At 56.6% G+C, this 18,313-nt stretch overlaps 3 protein-coding genes across 4 annotated transcripts; 2 read left to right on the forward strand and 1 right to left on the reverse strand.

Moving 5' to 3' along the window:
* The first annotated feature begins 5,542 nt into the window (after positions 1-5,542).
* CORO1A (coronin 1A) lies at positions 5,543-11,137 on the forward strand. Its single transcript, XM_032842578.1, has 11 exons — positions 5,543-5,682; positions 7,238-7,436; positions 8,611-8,733; positions 8,839-8,968; positions 9,061-9,245; positions 9,403-9,522; positions 9,761-9,865; positions 9,984-10,129; positions 10,245-10,302; positions 10,413-10,628; positions 10,915-11,137. Exons 2-11 carry the CDS (start codon positions 7,239-7,241, stop codon positions 11,017-11,019), a joined length of 1,386 nt encoding a protein of 461 aa, XP_032698469.1. The 5' UTR covers positions 5,543-5,682; position 7,238; the 3' UTR covers positions 11,020-11,137.
* Positions 11,138-13,036: 1,899 nt separating this feature from the next.
* Positions 13,037-13,862, reverse strand: BOLA2B (bolA family member 2B). Its single transcript, XM_032842619.1, has 3 exons — positions 13,660-13,862; positions 13,474-13,571; positions 13,037-13,179 (listed from the first exon to the last, which is right to left on the reverse strand). Exons 1-3 carry the CDS (start codon positions 13,720-13,722, stop codon positions 13,080-13,082), a joined length of 261 nt encoding a protein of 86 aa, XP_032698510.1. The 5' UTR covers positions 13,723-13,862; the 3' UTR covers positions 13,037-13,079.
* A 70-nt stretch (positions 13,863-13,932) lies between these two features.
* SLX1A (SLX1 homolog A, structure-specific endonuclease subunit) lies at positions 13,933-17,165 on the forward strand. 2 transcript variants are annotated; one of them, XM_032842617.1, is made up of 6 exons: positions 13,933-14,361; positions 14,903-14,954; positions 15,044-15,382; positions 16,405-16,532; positions 16,703-16,790; positions 16,872-17,165. In XM_032842617.1, the coding sequence occupies exons 1-6, from the start codon at positions 14,174-14,176 to the stop codon at positions 16,899-16,901; spliced, it is 825 nt and encodes a 274-aa protein (XP_032698508.1). In that variant the 5' UTR covers positions 13,933-14,173; the 3' UTR covers positions 16,902-17,165. The 2 variants fall into 2 exon arrangements, with proteins under 2 accessions (XP_032698508.1, XP_032698509.1); XM_032842618.1 differs by lacking the exon at positions 15,044-15,382 and having other exon boundaries at positions 13,943-14,361.
* The last annotated feature ends 1,148 nt before the right edge of the window (positions 17,166-18,313 follow it).

Here is an 18,313-nt window from a genome sequence, read left to right on the forward strand (position 1 = left end):
CCAGGACCCTGGGATCATGACCTGAGCTGAAAGCAGAGGCTTTAACCCACTGAGCCACCCAGGTGCCCCTCATGACCCAGTTTTAATGTGACGTCATTCATCCATTATGCCACCCGTGGCATGTCCACCATGCTTCGTTCCTAGCTTGCCACCCAGACCGCACTCTAGTTTGTAAACCCATCTGCTCTGAGCAGTGGCCTGGACAGGTTGAATGGACTCCTGGGTTCCAGAGTCAGGTAGATTTGTATCTGAATCCCAATTTTTGTGACCTTGGGTAGGTCATTTATGTCCTCCAAGCCTTGATTTCATCATCTGGAAAAGAGGGACAGTAAAATAGCTCACAGGGCTCCTGAGACCCCAGGGATGGAATATTAGTGCTGCACTGGGGACCTGGTGCTGCCTGGAGCAGTCAGGACTCTTGGTTGTAGTGACGCCTGGGGGGCTCAGTTGGTTAAGCCTCTGCCTTCCGCTCAGGTCATGATCCTGGGGTCCTAGGATTGTCCCGCATCGGGCTCCTTGCTGAGCAGAGAGTCTGCTTCTCTCTCTCTCTGCCACTCCCCCTGCTTGTGCTCTCTCTCTCTGACAAATAAAATCTTTTTTTAAAATTTTTTAAATTTATTTTCAGTGTAACAGTATTCATTGTTTTTGCACCACACCCAGTGCCCCATGCAATCCGTGCCCTCTCCAATACCCACCACCTGGTTCCCCCAACCTCCCATCCCCCGCCCCTTCAAAACCCTCAGATTGTTTTTCAGAGTCCATAGTCTCTCATGGTTCACCTCCCTTTCCAATTTCCCTCAACACCCTTCTCCTCTCTAACTCCCCTTGTCCTCCATGCTATTATGCTCCACAAATAAGTGAAAACATATGATAATTGACTCTCTCTGCTTGACTTATTTCACTCAGCATAATTTCTTCCAGTCCCATCCATGTTGCTACAAACGTTGGGTGTTCATCCTTTCTGATGGAGGCATAATACTCCATAGTGTATATGGACCACATCTTCCTTATCCATTCGTCCATTGAAGGGCATCTTGGTTCTTTCCACAGTTTGGCGACCGTGGCCATTGCTGCTATAAACATTGGGGTACAGATGGCCCTTCTTTTCACTACATCTGTATCTTTGGGGTAAATACCCAGTAGTACAATTGCAGGGTCATAGGGAAGCTCTATTTTTAATTTCTTGAGGAATCTCCACACTGTTCTCCAAAGTGGCTGCACCGACTTGCATTCCCACCAACAGCGTAAAAGGGTTCCCCTTTCTCCACATCCCCTCCAACACATGTTGTTTCCTGTCTTGCTAATTTTGGCCATTCTAACTGGTGTAACATGGTATCTCAATGTGGTTTTAATTTGGATCTCCCTGATGGCTAGTGAAGATGAACATTTTTTCATGTGTCTGATAGCAATTTGTATGTCTTCATTGGAGAAGCGTCTGTTCATATCTTCTGCCCATTTTTTGATATGATTGTCTGTTTTGTGTGTGTTGAGTTTGAGGAGTTCTTTATAGATCCTGGATATCAACCTTTTGTCTGTACTGTCATTTGCAAATATCTTCTCCCATTCCGTGGGTTGTCTCTTTGTTTTGTTGACTATTTCCTTTGCTGTGCAGAAGCTTTTGATTTTGATGATGTCCCAAAAGTTCATTTTCGCTTTTGTTTCCTTTGCCTTTGGAGACATATCTTGAAAGAAGTTGCTGTGGCTGATATAGAAGAGAAAAAAAAAAGAGAAAAAAAAAGAAGATTCTTGGTTGTAAGCGACAGAAACTAATTTTAGAAATCTAATTTTACAGTTGATTTGTTTGGATCAGGATCCAAGGAAAGCCCAAATATGACAGTTGATTATTGATAAAAATATTTTATTTTATTTATTTGACAGAGGGAGAGAGTGAGGGAAGGGGAGAGAGAATAAGTAAGCGGAGCAGCAGAGGGAGAGAAGGAAGCAGGCTACCCACAGAGCAGGGAGCCCCACGTGGGGCTTGATCCTGGGACCCTGGAATCATGACTTGAGCTGAAGGCAGATGCTCAACTGACTGAGCCACCCAAATGCCCTGATTGATATTTTTTCAAACGCTTTTACTGTTTTTCCTCTTTTTTCTTTTAGCGCCATTTATTTATTGAAACTGGGTAATTTGTCCTATAAAATTTTCCCGCATTTCTAGATTCACACATTTTCGCATTCTAGATTTACATAACTACTTCTTCGTGGTGTTGTTTAACCTGTTCTTCCATCCCCCCTTATCTTGCCCAAACTAATCTAGCTGGAGGCTTGATTATATTTAGGATGCTGGTGATGATTATAATGATGATTTTGACAAGGATACTGGGAAGGTGTTACTACAAGTTTATTGCATCATTTTATAGGAGGTACAGAATGGTCATCCTAGTGATTTTAGTGATGTTAAGATTGACTGCTGAGTCCTTTTGGGGGGGTAATCATGTAAAGTCAAACATAAATTATTACTAACTTTTTTGGTGTAATTATGTATTACATGAGGGTATTGTGTAAAATAAATGTCCTTATCTGACATACAATAGCATGGATGAATCTCAAAACATGCTTCATGAAGAAAGCCAGACACATACTCTATGATTTCATTTGTATGGAAAATTCTATACTGACAAAAAGCAGATCAGTGGTTGCCTGGGGCTAAGGATAAGGATTGGGTTGTAGATGGGCATGAGGTAACTTTGAGGAAGTTGGAAATATTTCATATCTTGATCATGGTGCTTATTACAGTTGTCAAACTAATGGAGCTTAAAATGAGTGTGTTTTATTGTATGGAAAGAAAGATGCATTTTATTGGAAATAAAGGTGATTTTAGAAGGAAAGAAAACAAGGTCACAACTAGAATAAGAAGAATCCCCATTCAAAATAGCCACAAAACCATAATATGCCAATGGAGGGGGGAATCTAATGGTATATAAGACCTTTACAGAGAAAATTATAAGATTATATTAAAGAACATAATCTTTAAATTATGAAGCTGGGGGATGGGTACACATTCTAGAGAGTGACTGATGCTGTGCATGGTTTACAGGTGAGGAAATGTCACTTTGCCGGGGCAGCAGGACATGGTGAAGCTGTAGTTCTCCGGGCTTCTTTGACTCCATCATGCCCTACAGCCTCTTGAGAGCGGTCCTGTCTCTCCCCATAATGGATGTACCCATAGTGGATGTACCCATCCATTACAACTTTTTCAGTTGTAAGCGCCAGAAATCCAACTCAAACTTATTGGTGTATGTGGAAAAAGGAACCTATGTCTTAAGTGGCAGAAGGTTAAAGGGTTCAGGCACAGCTTGATCCAGATACTCAAAGGATGTCAAGAATAGGGCAGTCTTCCTATCTTGATTCTGCAGTTGTCTGTGTGGGCTGATTCCAGCCAACTTTTCCTATGTGGTGACAAAATAGTCACTGCTAGTGCCAACCTTATAGCCTATCAGCTTACTAACCCCCAGTGGAAAGAGGGCTCTTTTTCCTAGCAGCTCCAACGAATCAGCTTCCGGTTACATAGCCTTGAGTCAAGTGCCTGTCCCTGAACCAAGCAGAAAAGATTGCTTTGACTGGGGAGCTGTGGCCCTGTGCCTATTTTGGATCTGCTCTTGAACTTCAGGGACTGCCAGTGAGGGAAGATTGGTCCCCCCAAGGAAAATCCAGATGCGACCACCAGTAGAGAGGGTCTGGTAAGACACTGGGCCAACAGCACCCAACAGGTACCCTGTCCCAACGCCCCTCATCGGGAGCAGTCAGCCCCTTCTTAGACACAAGAGGAGCCTCGGGGCAGGGCCCTCACCACCCAACGGACGCTCAGCCTTGTGTTCTCCAGACATCAGCTTGCAGAGAAGCCGAAACATAACTTTCACCACTGGCCTCCCACTGGCCTCTGTGGCTGCCCTGTACCCATCCGTCCCACCCCACACTGGGATGTGAAAGCAGCCTCTGTGCTTCCCTGCTTGGCCCTCTGCACGGCTGTCCAGCTCTTGCTTCTGGGCCATGGTTTTCAGGTCTCTTGCCAATGTACTCATCCTCTGCTGGGCAAGGAAGCGCTCGGGGATGGAAGGCAGTGTGTGCCTGTTTCCTTTGCACAATGGAGGGGGTATCTGTCCCCTAGAGGTGTTGCGCAGACTAAAGGAGTGGGGCATATTCACAACTGACACAGCGCCCTGCACCCGGTCGGCGTGCAGTAAACACCACTTGTTATTCTTACCACTTCCGGGGGGCACTATCCATCCCCATCCAGTCCAGTCCGGTCCTGCGGTGGGCTGTGAGGAACACCGTGGCACGCAGGTGGCTGAGATGGAATTGTGCGGGACGCTTTTACACGCATGGTCTCATTTGAGCCTTATCACTTTGTGAAGGGGGCAGGACAGGTCTTATTTATCCCCCATTTACAGATGACGAACCTGAGGTTCAGAGAGGTCAGACTTCATGGCCAAGAGCATGCAGCCAATCAGCGGTGGCAGTGGGATGTGAACCAGTCCCTCAAAGAATCAGGTTACTGGGCCTTTCTTTGCTTAGCTGCCTCTCAGCCCACAAGGCCTCCTTTGGTGGTGTCCGTTGGCCCCCTTCCCCTTCTCGGGTCCAGCCCAAATACCCGGTAAATGGTAACAGTAGTAATATTCAATAAGCACTTACTACACTCCAGACGAGGTACATCAAAATTTGCTTTCCCCATAACCTCTTGAGATAAGTATGACTCTTACAGAGAGAGAAACTGAGGCTGAGGGAGGTTAAGTAGCCTTCCCAGGGTCAGTCGGTGGTGTGACCGCCAGGAGCCCAACTTGGAAAGGAATCTGACTCTGGGGTCCGCCTCTCTTGCTTCTGCATTGCCGCCCCTGACGCCATCTCCAAATCCAAGGATGACAATGGAGTCCTCCTCCCTGTTGAGTATGGAGTCTGGCTTCCTCCTCTGCTCAGCATCCTTGGGGCCATCCTTCCACTCCTCTCCCTTCAGGAGGCTGAGAGCTCTTCAGGGTCAGGAAGAGCTAACCTGCCTCTACCGCCCCTGCAGGACGAAGGCTCCATAATGCGGGAGTCATTCATTCGTTCCCTGTGAGGCAGGTGGGGTGGGAGGTGCTCCTGGATGAAGACACGAGATGGGAGAGGAAAAGTGACTCTCCCAAGGCCACCGCTTGTAAATGGAGGAGCCGTGCGAGACCCGGGGGCTCCGCTCTCCAGCCCTGATCTGGGGCTGGGGGGCGAGAGGCAGAGCAGCTTTAAGCTGGGGGTGGGCGTGGGGGCCCGGTGGGCGCTTCTGTGAATGCCAGGGACAGGATGGTGAGTGGGCTGGGGGCAGACTGAAGGAGGGAAGAAGGAACAGGGTATTTTTGCATTTTGACATTACAAAAGTGCCGATTAGATTGTCAGCGACTGGCCGGCAGCATCTGCTTGGGTTCGGAGTTGGCAGGCGCGGCCGAGCAGGGCGGAGGGAGGGGCGGCCGCGGGCTGGGCGGGGTGGCGGGGGGGGGGGGCGGTGCCTCCGCCCGGAGAAGGGCTAGCCCCTTTAAGAGCTCCGCCCAAAGGGGCGCTGCCACCCCTAAGGAGGCGGGCAGACGCCGCTTCTCATTCATTGTCTTGACAAGAGCATCCTCAGCGGGCCGTCTCTGGCTCCGCCAGCTCCTTCCTCCTCCTCCTCCTCCGCTCCCTCCTCCATTTGGGGGGTCACCCATCTCTCAGCAGCAGGTAAGCCTGGGTCCCCGGGCAAGGGACCGGGCATCGCTGCCCTGGGCCACCTGTGGGGCAGGCGTGAGCTCGGCGGAAGCCGGCCGTGGGGGCGGACGGGCTGTCAGCGAGCCGCTGGGAGAGGGGACAGAGCCGTCCGCGCCGCGCGTGCAGGGGACTCGCGCGGGGGGGGGGTGTGCGTGGGAGGGTCCATCTGCGTGTCCCAGGGCTCCGTGCACAGGCCGGGGTGAGGGACCACCGCAGCCAAGATGGAGGTGGGGGAGCCTGGGGGTGGGGGGGCTGGCTTGCGCCAGAACGGCGTCGGGGGTGGGGGTGGGGGAGGGGGCAGGGTGGGGTGAGCCGCGCAGCTGCCCTGAGCTTGGAGAGACAGGAAGGGGTTGAGAGCAAAACAAGAAAAGAGCAAGTTCCCCTTTCCGTGGTTTCTCAGCCTGGTACCTGCGGTGGGGGGAGGAGGCAGGGTGGGGCGATGGCTTCCTGTCCCCCAACCTCGGCTTTGGGGCTCCCCTCTCTGCAGGCCCAGGTTTCTCACTTGGGACTGATCCCCTTGCCCCTGGACTTCTTTTCACACATGCTTCTTGCCTGCTTTCTGGGCAGGTGGACCCGGAGCCTCCTGGAGCCTCACAGGGCAGGTGGGGGCAGCGGGGCGCCCTGTGAGAAAGGCTGAAGCTGGGAAGGTGGGGTCTGGGAGGGTGCCCTCTGAGCAGGTGGCATGGCCCCTACCTGGCACAAGAAGAGGATGCTCTTGGGTGTCAGGAGGAGGGCCCAGAGCCTGGGGGGCCGGAGGCAATCCTCCCCCACCTCACTCGCTCTTCCCCAGCCAGGCTCTCCCCCCAGCCAGGCTGGGGAAACCATCTTCACTGGGCCTCTGAGAAGTCAGTGCCGCCTCTCCCCTCCCATGCATGGTTCCCGAGCAGGGGGAGATGGCACTCAAGGGCACCTGCTTCGGCAGACTCGAGAGGCAGAGGTGTGAGGAGGAGAAAGTGGGACCCAAGCCATCTGCCTGTTTCTGGGGCCCAGAGACCTGCCTCCTGGACAGGCCCACATGCTGCTTCCTTCTGGATGCCCAGCCCTGAGCCAGGAGGGGAGGGAGGCCAGCCCTGCCCAGGCCCTCAGGAAGCTCCCTGTGTGGGTGTGGGGGGCGTGGAGTGTGGCTGCTGTGACTGAAAGAACCCACCCTCCAGGCTATCCCCACCCAAGCCCCCAGAGGGTGTCTTGGGAGCCATTGGAGAGGAGGGGCAAAGTCTGGCAGATCAGCCATTAGTGCTCCCCCACACCGGGCTCTGCCAGAGCGGCTGAGGGTACAGACACGAGGCCCCGGCATGGGCAGAGAAGGCAGGCCTTGCAGGCTAGCCAGGAGCGGGAAGGAGTGAGGACCGCAAGCAAGAGGGAGACAGGATGGCAGTTTGTGGGGAAGGGGGCAGGGAGCCCAGGGAACTGATGCTGGGGAAGTTAACTGAGACCTTAAACACCAGCTGAGGAGTGTCCTGGGGGACACGGCGGGCACTCTAAGGTCAGAGTCAACCTGAAAAGCCCTCAAACCCATGCATCCCCCCAGGATGAGCCGGCAGGTGGTCCGCTCCAGCAAGTTCCGCCACGTGTTTGGACAGCCCGCCAAGGCCGACCAGTGCTATGAGGACGTGCGCGTCTCACAGACCACCTGGGACAGTGGCTTCTGTGCTGTCAACCCCAAGTTTGTGGCCCTGATCTGCGAGGCCAGTGGGGGAGGGGCCTTCCTGGTGCTGCCCCTGGGCAAGGTGAGCCCTTGGAGCCCTTGGGGCAGTGGTCTTCCCTTTGAGGGGGCCTCTGGTCCTCCAGTGGCCCCACGGGGGTCCAAATTGGGTGACTGTCACCAAGCCTTCTTGGGCTGCAGCATTGTCAGCTGTAAAACTGAGCTGGGCCACATGAGCCTTCAGCCTCCTCCAGCTCCTACGTGCAGTGGTCTCGTGGAAACTGAAGCTCAGGTGACACCAGAAAGGTCACACGGCAAGGCCTGCAGACCCGGGGCCTTGTCCCCTCCGGAGCACAGAGAGGGCTCCATGGGGTCAGGGCAGACCCAGTAGTGCTCCCAGGGTGGGAGGGGCTCTGGGTCTGGGCCTGTCTGAGCCCCCCAACCCCACCCCAACCCAGGCCAGCTCTGGCCCTCGGCTGGGGCCAGGGAGGATGTGAGAGGCCCTTTCCCCTCCCCCAGACCTGCCTTCCCTCTGCTCTTGTTCTCCCTGCCTTCCCCTCTGCTGACCCCCACCTGCAGCATACTCCTGTGCTCTTGGGGGGTGAGACAGGAAGGGGAGATGGGCCCTAAGTTGTTACCTTAAAAGGGCCGATGGAAGCCAAGAGAAGAGGAAGTGGTTGTGGGGCTAGAGCTGGGCCCGTTCTTCACACCGGAAACCGTGCAGCAGCGGCTGTCCCCGGAAGCGGCCATTTCCAAACCTCTGCTCCTGCCTGGGGCCAGTTAGGACAGACTTCCCCGGTCCCTATCCTGTTGGAAGCACCCCTCCCCATCCCCTCATTTCCCTGGGGAACCCTAACCTTAATACAACCTCTCTGGCCCAGGGCCTTGGCCTATCACCCCCTGGAAAGCCTCCCTCGGGGAAGCTGGGATGGGAGGGCCAGCCCTCAGGGCACTGGTGAGAAAGGAGCCGGCAGAGATGTCAGGACCTTGGCCAGGGTCGGACAGTCAGGCGAGACCAGGGCCCAGTGTGGCCGCTGGTACCCAGCCCCACACCCCCATCCTGTATTACTTGTGGCCAGCCCTTCTGAGACACCTCTGGGACTGAGGCAGAGGACAAACCCTCCTGCCCTAGGCCCTGTTCCAACCTCCCAGGGACCCCACTGCCTTCATCTCTGGGCCTCTCTGAAGGGGTATGGGGAGGCTGGATCAGGTTCGGAGAGCAGAAGTCCCTCCCTCAGAGGCCCTGCTCTACTCCCTAGACTGGACGTGTGGACAAGAACGTACCCACGGTCTGCGGCCACACAGCCCCAGTGCTGGACATTGCCTGGTGCCCACACAATGATAACGTCATTGCCAGTGGCTCCGAGGATTGCACAGTCATGGTGAGCGGTGGGTGGGGGGGATACACAAGGGCTGGGGGTGGGGGTGGGGCTTGAGCCCTGGATCTGACGTTTGGAGCCCCCGTCTCACTGGCCTCTTCTCTGCAGGTGTGGGAGATCCCTGACGGGGGCCTGACACTGCCCCTGCGGGAGCCCGTCGTCACCCTGGAGGGCCACACCAAGCGCGTGGGCATCGTGGTCTGGCACCCCACGGCCCAGAATGTGCTGCTCAGTGCAGGTGCCTGGCGGGGAGGAGAGGGGCAGGCCGGTTGCCTGACAGCAAGGGAGGGAGGCTCATGGCTTTCCAACACTGGGGATGTGATCACCCAGGTTGTGACAACGTGATCCTGGTGTGGGACGTGGGCACTGGGGCAGCCGTGCTGACGCTTGGCTCCGACGTGCACCCGGACACGATCTACAGCGTGGACTGGAGCCGAGACGGCGCCCTCATTTGCACCTCCTGCCGGGACAAGCGCGTGCGCATCATCGAGCCGCGCAAAGGCACTGTTGTTGCTGTGAGTTGCCCTGAGTTGGGACCCTTGACCCTAGGACCTTCACCCTCCTACGCCATCAGCCAGGTCCCCAGATGCTGCCCTCTCTCGCCCTCAGCTGGAGTCTGGTGCTTAGGATGTGTGTGTGGGCACCTGACTGACCACCTGCCTTTTCCTGCAGGAGAAGGACCGTCCCCATGAGGGGACCCGGCCTGTGCGCGCAGTCTTCGTATCCGATGGAAAGATCCTGACCACGGGCTTCAGCCGCATGAGTGAGCGGCAGGTGGCGCTGTGGGACACGGTGAGCGCTGGGTGGGGGAGCGGCGATCAGGCTCGGCCGGAGGCTTAGTCCCTACCCTGCCACTTGCCTGATCATACAGAGACACGGGCCTCAGTTTACCCTCTGTGGGATGGGGTCTCCACTAGTTGTTCTGCGAGGGCCCACCCCGAGTCCCTGCCCAGGGCTCCTTCCAGGCCTGACTTGGCCCAGCTCATTGTTCCCTGTCTCCCCTTCTCCACCCTACCGCCCATCTCTGCAGAAGCACCTGGAGGAGCCACTGTCCCTGCAGGAACTGGACACCAGCAGCGGCGTCCTGCTGCCCTTCTTCGACCCTGACACCAACATAGTCTACCTCTGTGGCAAGGTGTCCCCGTCAGGCAGGGGCTCATGGGCAGGAGGTGGGGGGATGGGGCGGGACTTGGAAAGGCCAGGCGAGAGGACTCCACGGTGTTGATCCCTGCCTTCGCACCCACCTCCTGCAGGGGGACAGCTCTATCCGGTACTTCGAGATCACTTCCGAGGCCCCGTTCCTGCACTATCTCTCCATGTTCAGTTCCAAGGAGTCCCAGCGGGGCATGGGTTACATGCCCAAACGTGGCCTGGAGGTGAACAAGTGTGAGATCGCCAGGTGACTGACCCCGACCCTGACCTGAGCACGCACCCTGGGCTGTTCAGACCCTATGGGGACCTTTGGTTCCAGCCCAGCCTTGCGGTGGTCGCTGCTCACCTCCTTATTTCCACAGATTCTACAAGCTGCACGAGCGGAGGTGTGAGCCCATCGCCATGACAGTGCCTAGAAAGGTGACGCTCCCATGTCCCTTCCTGGGCTGGGCCGGGCACTGACCTCACACGGTTGCAGGGTGGTGGTGTGGCCCAAGCACTCTCTTAACCAGCCTTGGCCTTGCCCACAGTCGGACCTGTTCCAGGAGGACCTTTACCCACCCACCGCAGGGCCCGATGCTGCCCTCACGGCTGAGGAATGGCTGGGTGGCCGGGATGCCGGACCCCTCCTCATTTCCCTCAAGGACGGCTACGTGCCTCCAAAGAGCCGGGAGCTGAGGGTCAACCGGGGCCTGGACACTGGGCGCAGGAAGACAGCTCCAGAGGCCAGTGGGACCCCCAGCTCGGTGAGAAGCAGATGCGAATCTGGGAGTCGGGATGGGATGACACGTCGGGCAGGGACTGCTACTGATGGGGTCATTGTCCCAGTAGAAGGAGACTGACCCTCTGGGGGCCAAGAGCGGGTAGTTCTCAGACCTCAGAGAACAGATTTCACGTTCTTGGCCTGCAGCTGTCCAGGCAGCTGCGGAGAGACAGGCCGGCCCCAGAGCTCTTGGGAGGGCGGAGGGGGAATGGCTGGGTGAGGGGGAGCCTGAGACAGAGCTGGGACTGATGCAGCACGACATACCCCAGGACACCGTAGCCCGGCTGGAGGAGGAGATGAGGAAGCTCCAGGCCACAGTGCAGGAGCTACAGCAGCGCTTGGATAGGCTGGAGGAGACGGTCCAGGCCAAGTAGCGGACCCGATGGCCTCAGCCGGGCCACGGCATCCCCGCCCTCCCTCCATTCGCACCCTTCTCCTCAGGCCACAATGGCAGATAAAAAAATAATAATAAAATGGCTTTATTTTCTGGTATCTCTGACTCCGCTGGTCACCTGGATGCTGGGTCTGCTGAACCGACCTGCGGTCCCTCGGTTGCCTTGATGAGACTGGCCCATGGCGGGAGCAGGGGGGGGATGCCTCCGAGCACCGGAGGCTGCAAGGGAACAGGCCACAGTGGGTGGCAGCCGCTCCTTGCTTGGGTGGGTTGAGAGCTGGCAGGATCTGGGCTACACAAGGCCCTTGCCTGGGGCCTCAAGAATTCACATAATAACTCAGAATTTGCCTTTCCTGGTCAACCATGACAGGCTGCATGCGGACTATACGGGTCACTGTCGGTGGTGGGGAGACTGAACTCATGTGACACTTAAGATGGCACTTACAGGATGCGTTTCAAATGCAAGCCCAAGGGAGCAAAATCAGGGGATCTTTTGTGAGGTCAAAGCTTAGAACCAAACCCTGGTTTGCAGGTGAGGACTTGGGAGGCACAGAGCAGGAGGGGGACCCCTGGGAGGCAGACCTTGAGTCATGAGCCGTCCCCCTCTTCCAGTTCCCAGTCTTCCCTGCAGTATGGCCCTATCAAGTTGGGGGTTAGATGGGGGTCCCAGCCACAGCGGCAGAGCTCCCCTCATACCACAGAGGGACCACAGCAAGGACTAAGTGCCTCATTCACCCCCCGACTCCCCTTCAGGACATGGGGGAGAACCACCTGTGTAGAGAGACAGCTGCATGGATGTCCCTGTTGGCCCATCTGAGTCTCAATCTCTTTGCAAGCCATGTGACCCTGGGCCAGTCACTTCTCTCCAGGCCTCAGGTGCTCTATAAAATCGGGAGGGACAGCATCACAGCTCTGTGAACGCAGTGGATGGAACGTGCGCCTCTTAAAGTGACATTCCTTCCCTGAGCCTCTCCCGCACAGCAGTGGTGACGCGGCCTCCTAGGGAAGTCGTACATGAGTACACTCGGTCAGTAGCTCTCCCCCTGGTCCAAGGGACCAAGGAAAGTTCAGGAAAGCCTCTTAGGAATGGAGAAGGGTTAACCCGTCATCACCATGACTTCAAGCTTTACTAGCCCCTTCTCCCTGTTAGGAACAAGAGGGAGGTAGGAAGTGGGATTGTTATTTGGGGCCAAGAAACTAGTCCTGAAAAGGGGAACAGAGTGGGGATGGTTCAAGACTGTAATCCCTCACTCCCAAAGAGCTCTGGCCCCTCCGGGGTCCCACGGAACCCATCTGTGCCAGACCTTACCAATCCAAGCACCTGTATTTAAGACTGCTACAAGGGTATCATGTGCCCCGATTTTATGGCCTAGGTGGCCTCATTTTCCTGCTTTAACCCTATCCCTATGTCCTGCCCCCAGCTCCATTCCCTGAAACTCTCATGGTCTCCCCAGGGGCAACTGTGGCTACTCAAAGCCCTGGGCTAAAGGGTCATTGTATTTTCTGCAGCAGAGCAGGAAACAGCAGCATTCCAGAAGTTGTGGTGTCCCCACTGGGGTACCACATCCCCTGAGACCATGAGGGGCTGGGTAACCTGCAGGGAAGCATGGGATCCTCCATTATGCCTCTGACATTAGGGTGACACTGGGGAGTGGGGGAAGTTTGATAAATTGGCCAGTGCCCTGAAATCCCGAGTACTTTTCCATCTGTGCATCTTGAAAACTGACAGAGGGCGGGACCCCCTGGTAATGGCCAAGGAACAGCGGCACTGTCCCTAGGGCTCTACCAAGGATTACAGAGAAGGCCGGTGCTGCCTGCCCTGGGAGAGACTTTAAGGACAGAACTTTCATTTTACAAGTGGGGACACAGAGGCCTGTGTGTGAAGGATTTGTTCAAGGTAAAGATGATGGAGAGTGATAGAGCAGGGAGAAACCAGGCTCTAGACTGGAGCTCAGCATCCCTCCACCCTCCCACACACAACACACTGACACAGAAGCTGGCCCTGATTCATAATTTAATGGCTGTGCAGGCCTTGGTCTCTTATTTCTGCTGCTCGCGGGCCCACTGCTCTGGGGTTAGGGTTTTCTGCTCAAAGGCATGAATGTGCGGAAGCTCTTCAGCTAGGCACGTGTTCACCAGCCTGGGGGAGAAATGGGGTTAGGAAATGGAAGGCCAGGGCCTGAGTCACGGCCTCCGAAGGCCGGGTGATCCAGGAGACTGGAGGTGTCCCCCAAATTGTGTCCCCGGGACTTGGGAACCAAAGAGGCAGAGGCCTAAGTCTCCATAAAGGGGTCACGAAGGCGGGATCCTTGGGGCTGTGGTTCACGGTGCAGGACCGTACTGGCGGGGGCGAGGGAGTTAGATTTAGGGGAGAGGCCAGGGTTGGGGTCCCGGCGCTGAGATCGCGCTGAGCGAGGTATTCCCGAGGTCTCACCGGTGTCTCTGGAGCAGTGGCTTCCCCTCGAACTTGGCCGACACCACCAGGACTCGGAAGCTGGACGCGCAACGGTTGGGAGTCGTGTCCTCGACTTCCTATGAGGCAGAACGGTGGGAGAGTGTGAAACCCGCCCCTCAGGGGCGCTTTTCCCCTCGCTGGACGAATCCAGGCCGCTCAACTCACCACATGCTCCGCCTCCAGGTCCCGCTGCAGCTTCTCCCGGAGGTATTCGGCGCTGAGTTCCATCGCGGCAGCCCAGAAGGGGCGATAGCCCAGCCGGGATGGAACCCCAGCTCCGACCCCAGCCACACTGCTTCCGCCCTTACCGACGCCACTTCCGCTGAGGCCAATACTTCCGCCCTTACTAAGGAGTCCGTAAACCTAGCACTTCCGCCCTCACGCAAGCCCCACTTTCCAACAGTCCTGGGCTTCCGCGCTTACCATCAGCGGGCCAGAGTCTGCACAAGGCCGGATTCGGGCGCTAATAGGTGTCCGCCGCCTGCACCGCAGCCTGGGTTCTGTGAGCCGGTTTGGACACCCTACTCCAGCCAGGAGGGTGAGCGAACCTACATTGCTGCGGTCTCTAGGGTACCTCGGGATCGCCCCCAGACGCTTTTTCCGAGACAAGCATCTTGCGGCCCTGGCAACTCAGCCCTCCCTGAGGTCACAGGCCACAGCAATCAACCCACAAGTCCCGATGGGCCCTGCGGGGGACACGGCGAGGCCCGGCCGCTTCTTCGGCGTCTACCTGCTCTACTGCCTGAACCCTCGGCACCGGGGCCGCGTCTACGTGGGCTTCACCGTCAACCCTGCTCGTCGGGTCCAGCAGCACAACGGGGGCCGCAAAAAAGGCGGGGCCTGGCGGACCAGCGGTCGCGGGCCCTGGTAAGAGGAAGCGGATTTCTGTCTGGAGAAGGGCTTCAGGGAGGAGAGGCCTGCCGAGAGGGGCGGGGCCAGGATAGTGGGCAGAGCCCTATGGTGGCTGATAACAGGGCCGGGGGGGCGGGGTTCTGTCGATGAGGGCGGGCTTATCATAGGGGAGGAGCGTGGCCCCCCATAGGCGAAGGCGGGGCCCTATGAAACTCAGCCGTAGGACTAAGGAAGGGATTGGGTAGGAAGCACTGTTCTAGGCTTGGGCGGGTGACAGCGGGCTGAAGAGCAAGGCGGGGGTTGGAATCAGACCCTGCAAGGGAGAGGAACTGAGGCGGCCAGTTAAGTACCTTTGCTGGAGGCGGGGCCTGAGGTTGGCAGGTGCGAAGGGACGTACCTCCACGAAGGGGGCGGAGCCTCGCGTACTAGGTTTGAAGCCAGGCGTGAGAATTCCACTCTCGGGTGGGTGGGACTGGGGTGAACCATGGTGAGGGGATTCGGCCTGACGCCGGTTGGGGCGTACGCTCACGGGCCGCGTCCTCGTTCCCGTCTCCAGGGAGATGGTGCTTCTCGTGCACGGCTTTCCTTCCGCCGTGGCCGCCCTTCGGGTAAGAAGTGAGACGGGGGCGGTGGGAAGACGGGCCGGGGCTTGGGTTCTAACCCGGGAGGCCCTGAAGCCCCAACTCCCCGCCCGCAGTTCGAGTGGGCCTGGCAGCACCCGCACGCCTCGCGCCGCCTGACGCACGTGGGTCCGCGCCTGCGCAGCGAGGCGGCCTTCGCTTTCCACCTGCGTGTGCTGGCGCACATGCTGCGCGCACCGCCCTGGGCGCGCCTGCCGCTCACCGTGCGCTGGCTGCGCGCCGACTTCCGACGTGAGCTGTGCCCGCCGCCGCCGCCGCACATGCCGCTGGCCTTCGGGCCTCCGCCGCCCCGGGCCTCCGCCCCGAGGAGCAGCTCCGGTCCCTTAGCGGACCTGGAGTCGGAGCCCCACCAGGACGCCGCGGCCTTCTGCGCCCTGTGCGCGCGCTCCTTCCAGGTGAGCCGCTCCACCTGGTCTTCACGCGGGGAGACCAGGGTTCGAGCAACTCGGGATCCAGCTGTTTATTGAAGGACGGGGCAGCCTCTCAGACACCTTTTGCCCTCATCACTAAAACGGGGACGATAGTACTTCCTGCCGTTCCTGGAAACCTGTACCTTTCTGCTCAAGGCCTTTTGCCCTTTAGCCTTTGACTGGAAGGTTCTTCCCTAGACCTTCATTTCAGTCTTTATGAAGTGCCACTTTTTCCTTCCCCACGAGGTCTTCCTTGGCGCTCCCATGTAAAACTGCAGTTCTTTCTTGTACACTCCTCTGCCTTTTTTTTTTCTTAGAGCCTAAAAACTTACTGTCTAACGTAGTAGGCGTTTTATTTATCTTATTGTCAGTTTCTCCCCTGCCCCAATACAAGGCAGTTCTTGTTCATTGCTGTAGAAAAGGGTCTGGCAGGGCGCCTGGGTGGCTCAGTCGTTAAGGGTCTGCCTTCACCTCAGGTCATGATCCTGGGGTCCTGGGATCCCGCCTGCTTGTGTTTCCTCATTGTCCCACTCTGTCAAATAAATAAAATTTTTGAAAGGAAAAACAAGAAAAGGGTCTGGCAAATAGCAGGTGGCCAGTACATATTTAACAAATGAACTGAGATGATGGGTCTGACTTCTGAGCTCTCAGGAAATGTAAATTGAGTACTTGCCATTCAGAGCTGAAGGGACCTCCCTGAGATCACTTAGCCTGTAAGAACTAGAAGTCTGGCTACAGTGGCCTATGCCGTTTCTGTAATCACTGCTAATGCTCAGGGAAACTGGCTAGCTTAGTCCCTGTGGGTAAGTATTGTAACCTCTCCGTGCCTCAGTTTCATCTATAAAATGCAAATAATAGTAGTGTGTGACTTGTAGCGTTGTTTAACGTGAAGCTTCTGGAACGGTGTCTTTCCAAATTTATTTCCATAGAAATTCTGAGCGTTAGCTACATCATTCCTTCTGGTTTTCTCTCTTAACTTGCCTACCCCCCCCACCCCGCCCCAACAGGAAGAGGAGGGCCCCCTGTGCTGCCCCCACCCTGGCTGCTGCCTCAGAGCCCACATGATCTGCCTAGCAGAGGAGTTCTTGCGAGAGGAGCCAGAGGAGCTTCTGCCTCTGGAGGGCCAGTGCCCTGGGTGAGTCCCAGCACCCCCGCCCCAGCCTGGTTGAGTTCTGGGAAGATGGCGCCAGTTTGTCCAAGTCCAGGCCCCGGGGCAGCTGAGTCCTTATCTCGGCCCCCAAGGACCTAGCCTGCAGGAGGCTTGTGAGTCTGACTCTGTGTCCTACCAACTGCACTCCTTGGTAGCTGTAAGAACTCACTGCTGTGGGGAGACCTGATCTGGCTGTGCCAGGTGGGCACCGAGGAGGAAGAGGAGGACTTGGAATTAGAAGAGGTGAGAGGTGACTTTGGCCCCAGCCTCCCTACCCCACCCCATATCCGAGGCTGCCTTTGACCAGTCCTCCTGTCTCCACAGGAACACTGGACAGACATGCTGGAGACCTGATCCTCGGCGCCCCCTAACCCTCTGCCCACTTCTTGTCTCTGTCTGGGCACTTTTTACTTGAGTACAATAAAGAGTCTGAGTTAAGGGAACTTTCTGTTGTTTGCCAGGGAAGGGGGTTGCTGGAGCTAGGAGACAGAGGCCCTGCCAGTCCCTGGGGCCTGAGGAGAAGAGCAGAGTGGGGAGGGCCCGCTCGCTTGTGTGGACCAGCCTCTCCCCTTTCTGGAGGCCCCATGTGCCTTGGCTTTTCCTTCACATGCTTCTGAGGTCACAATTCTTTTTTTTTTTTTAAGATTTTATTTATTTATTTAACAGAGACAGTGAGAGAAGGAACACAAGCAGGGGGAGTGGGAGAGGGAGAAGCAGGCCTCCCACTGAGCAGGGAGCCCGATGTGGGGCTCAGTCCCAGGACCCTGGGATCATGACTTGAGTCTAAGGCAGATGCCCAATGACTAAGCCACCCAGGTGCCCCTCACACAATTCTTTGAATGCTTGGGAGACTCACACCCTTGATTCAGAGCCTGTCCAAATTCAGTGTCCAGGTTGACTTTTAATCCAGATAGTATGGACAAAGGCCATGAGTGGGGTGGGTGGGGGGATACACTACCCCATGGGGCCCTGTGGCTCTCCAAGCCCCAGTTCCTTCTTGTCTCTGTCTACAAAGCCCCTTCAAAACCAGTGAAAGAAAAGCACCTTGTGGGGCCCATGGCTCTGAAATCCTTGGGAGCTGTGTGTGCAGCTGGCCTCAGTCCCAGGGTTATGAGACTCTTGTTCTTGCTCTTTTCTCTCCCTCTTACCTCAGAAAGCCCGTCCCGTCTCCGCTCCACCCCAACCCCTATCACCCTGCCCCCATCCCTGCACCTTTACCCCTCCCCCCCATTGCTCTGTACTGGCCTTGTGGTCAGAGGTCAGACCAGCAGTTCTGGAAAGCTTGTGCTGCTGGGGGGTGCCTGGGGGCCACTCCTAGCCTGAACCTCTGGCATCTGCAAGACTGGCCTGGAGCCAACAGGAAGGTGAGTGGCCCAGCTCACAAGGGTTTCACCTTTCCTCTCAGGTCTGCCCCCTCTAAACTGGCTGGGGCCATCAGGACAAGCTGTTCGTTGGCCCGCCACACCGGGGTGGAGTACAGAGGGCAGGTCAGAGCCAAGATTCCAGCTCCAAAACACCCCGCAGAATAAAAGTGAAAACTTTTGTCTAATTTCAGTCTTCCCTTTATTTTCTACACACTAAACCCACATCTTGGGTTTTCAGGTCCATTTAAACTTGGCTCCTGCTGGGGTGCAAAGGCGGGGGCAGCACAGGGGGCCCTCCCACTCTAAGCTCCACCCTTTCCTTCCTGGAGACTGGCTCCAGATCCCTCCCACTTGGAATTTATAAACCCTTCAGCTCAGAGAACAGTTCTGAACCCACCCCAC

This window comes from Lontra canadensis, unplaced genomic scaffold, assembly GCF_010015895.1.
Source record: "Lontra canadensis isolate GAN:19392208 unplaced genomic scaffold, GSC_riverotter_1.0 scaffold132, whole genome shotgun sequence".
NCBI lineage: Eukaryota > Metazoa > Chordata > Mammalia > Carnivora > Mustelidae > Lontra > Lontra canadensis.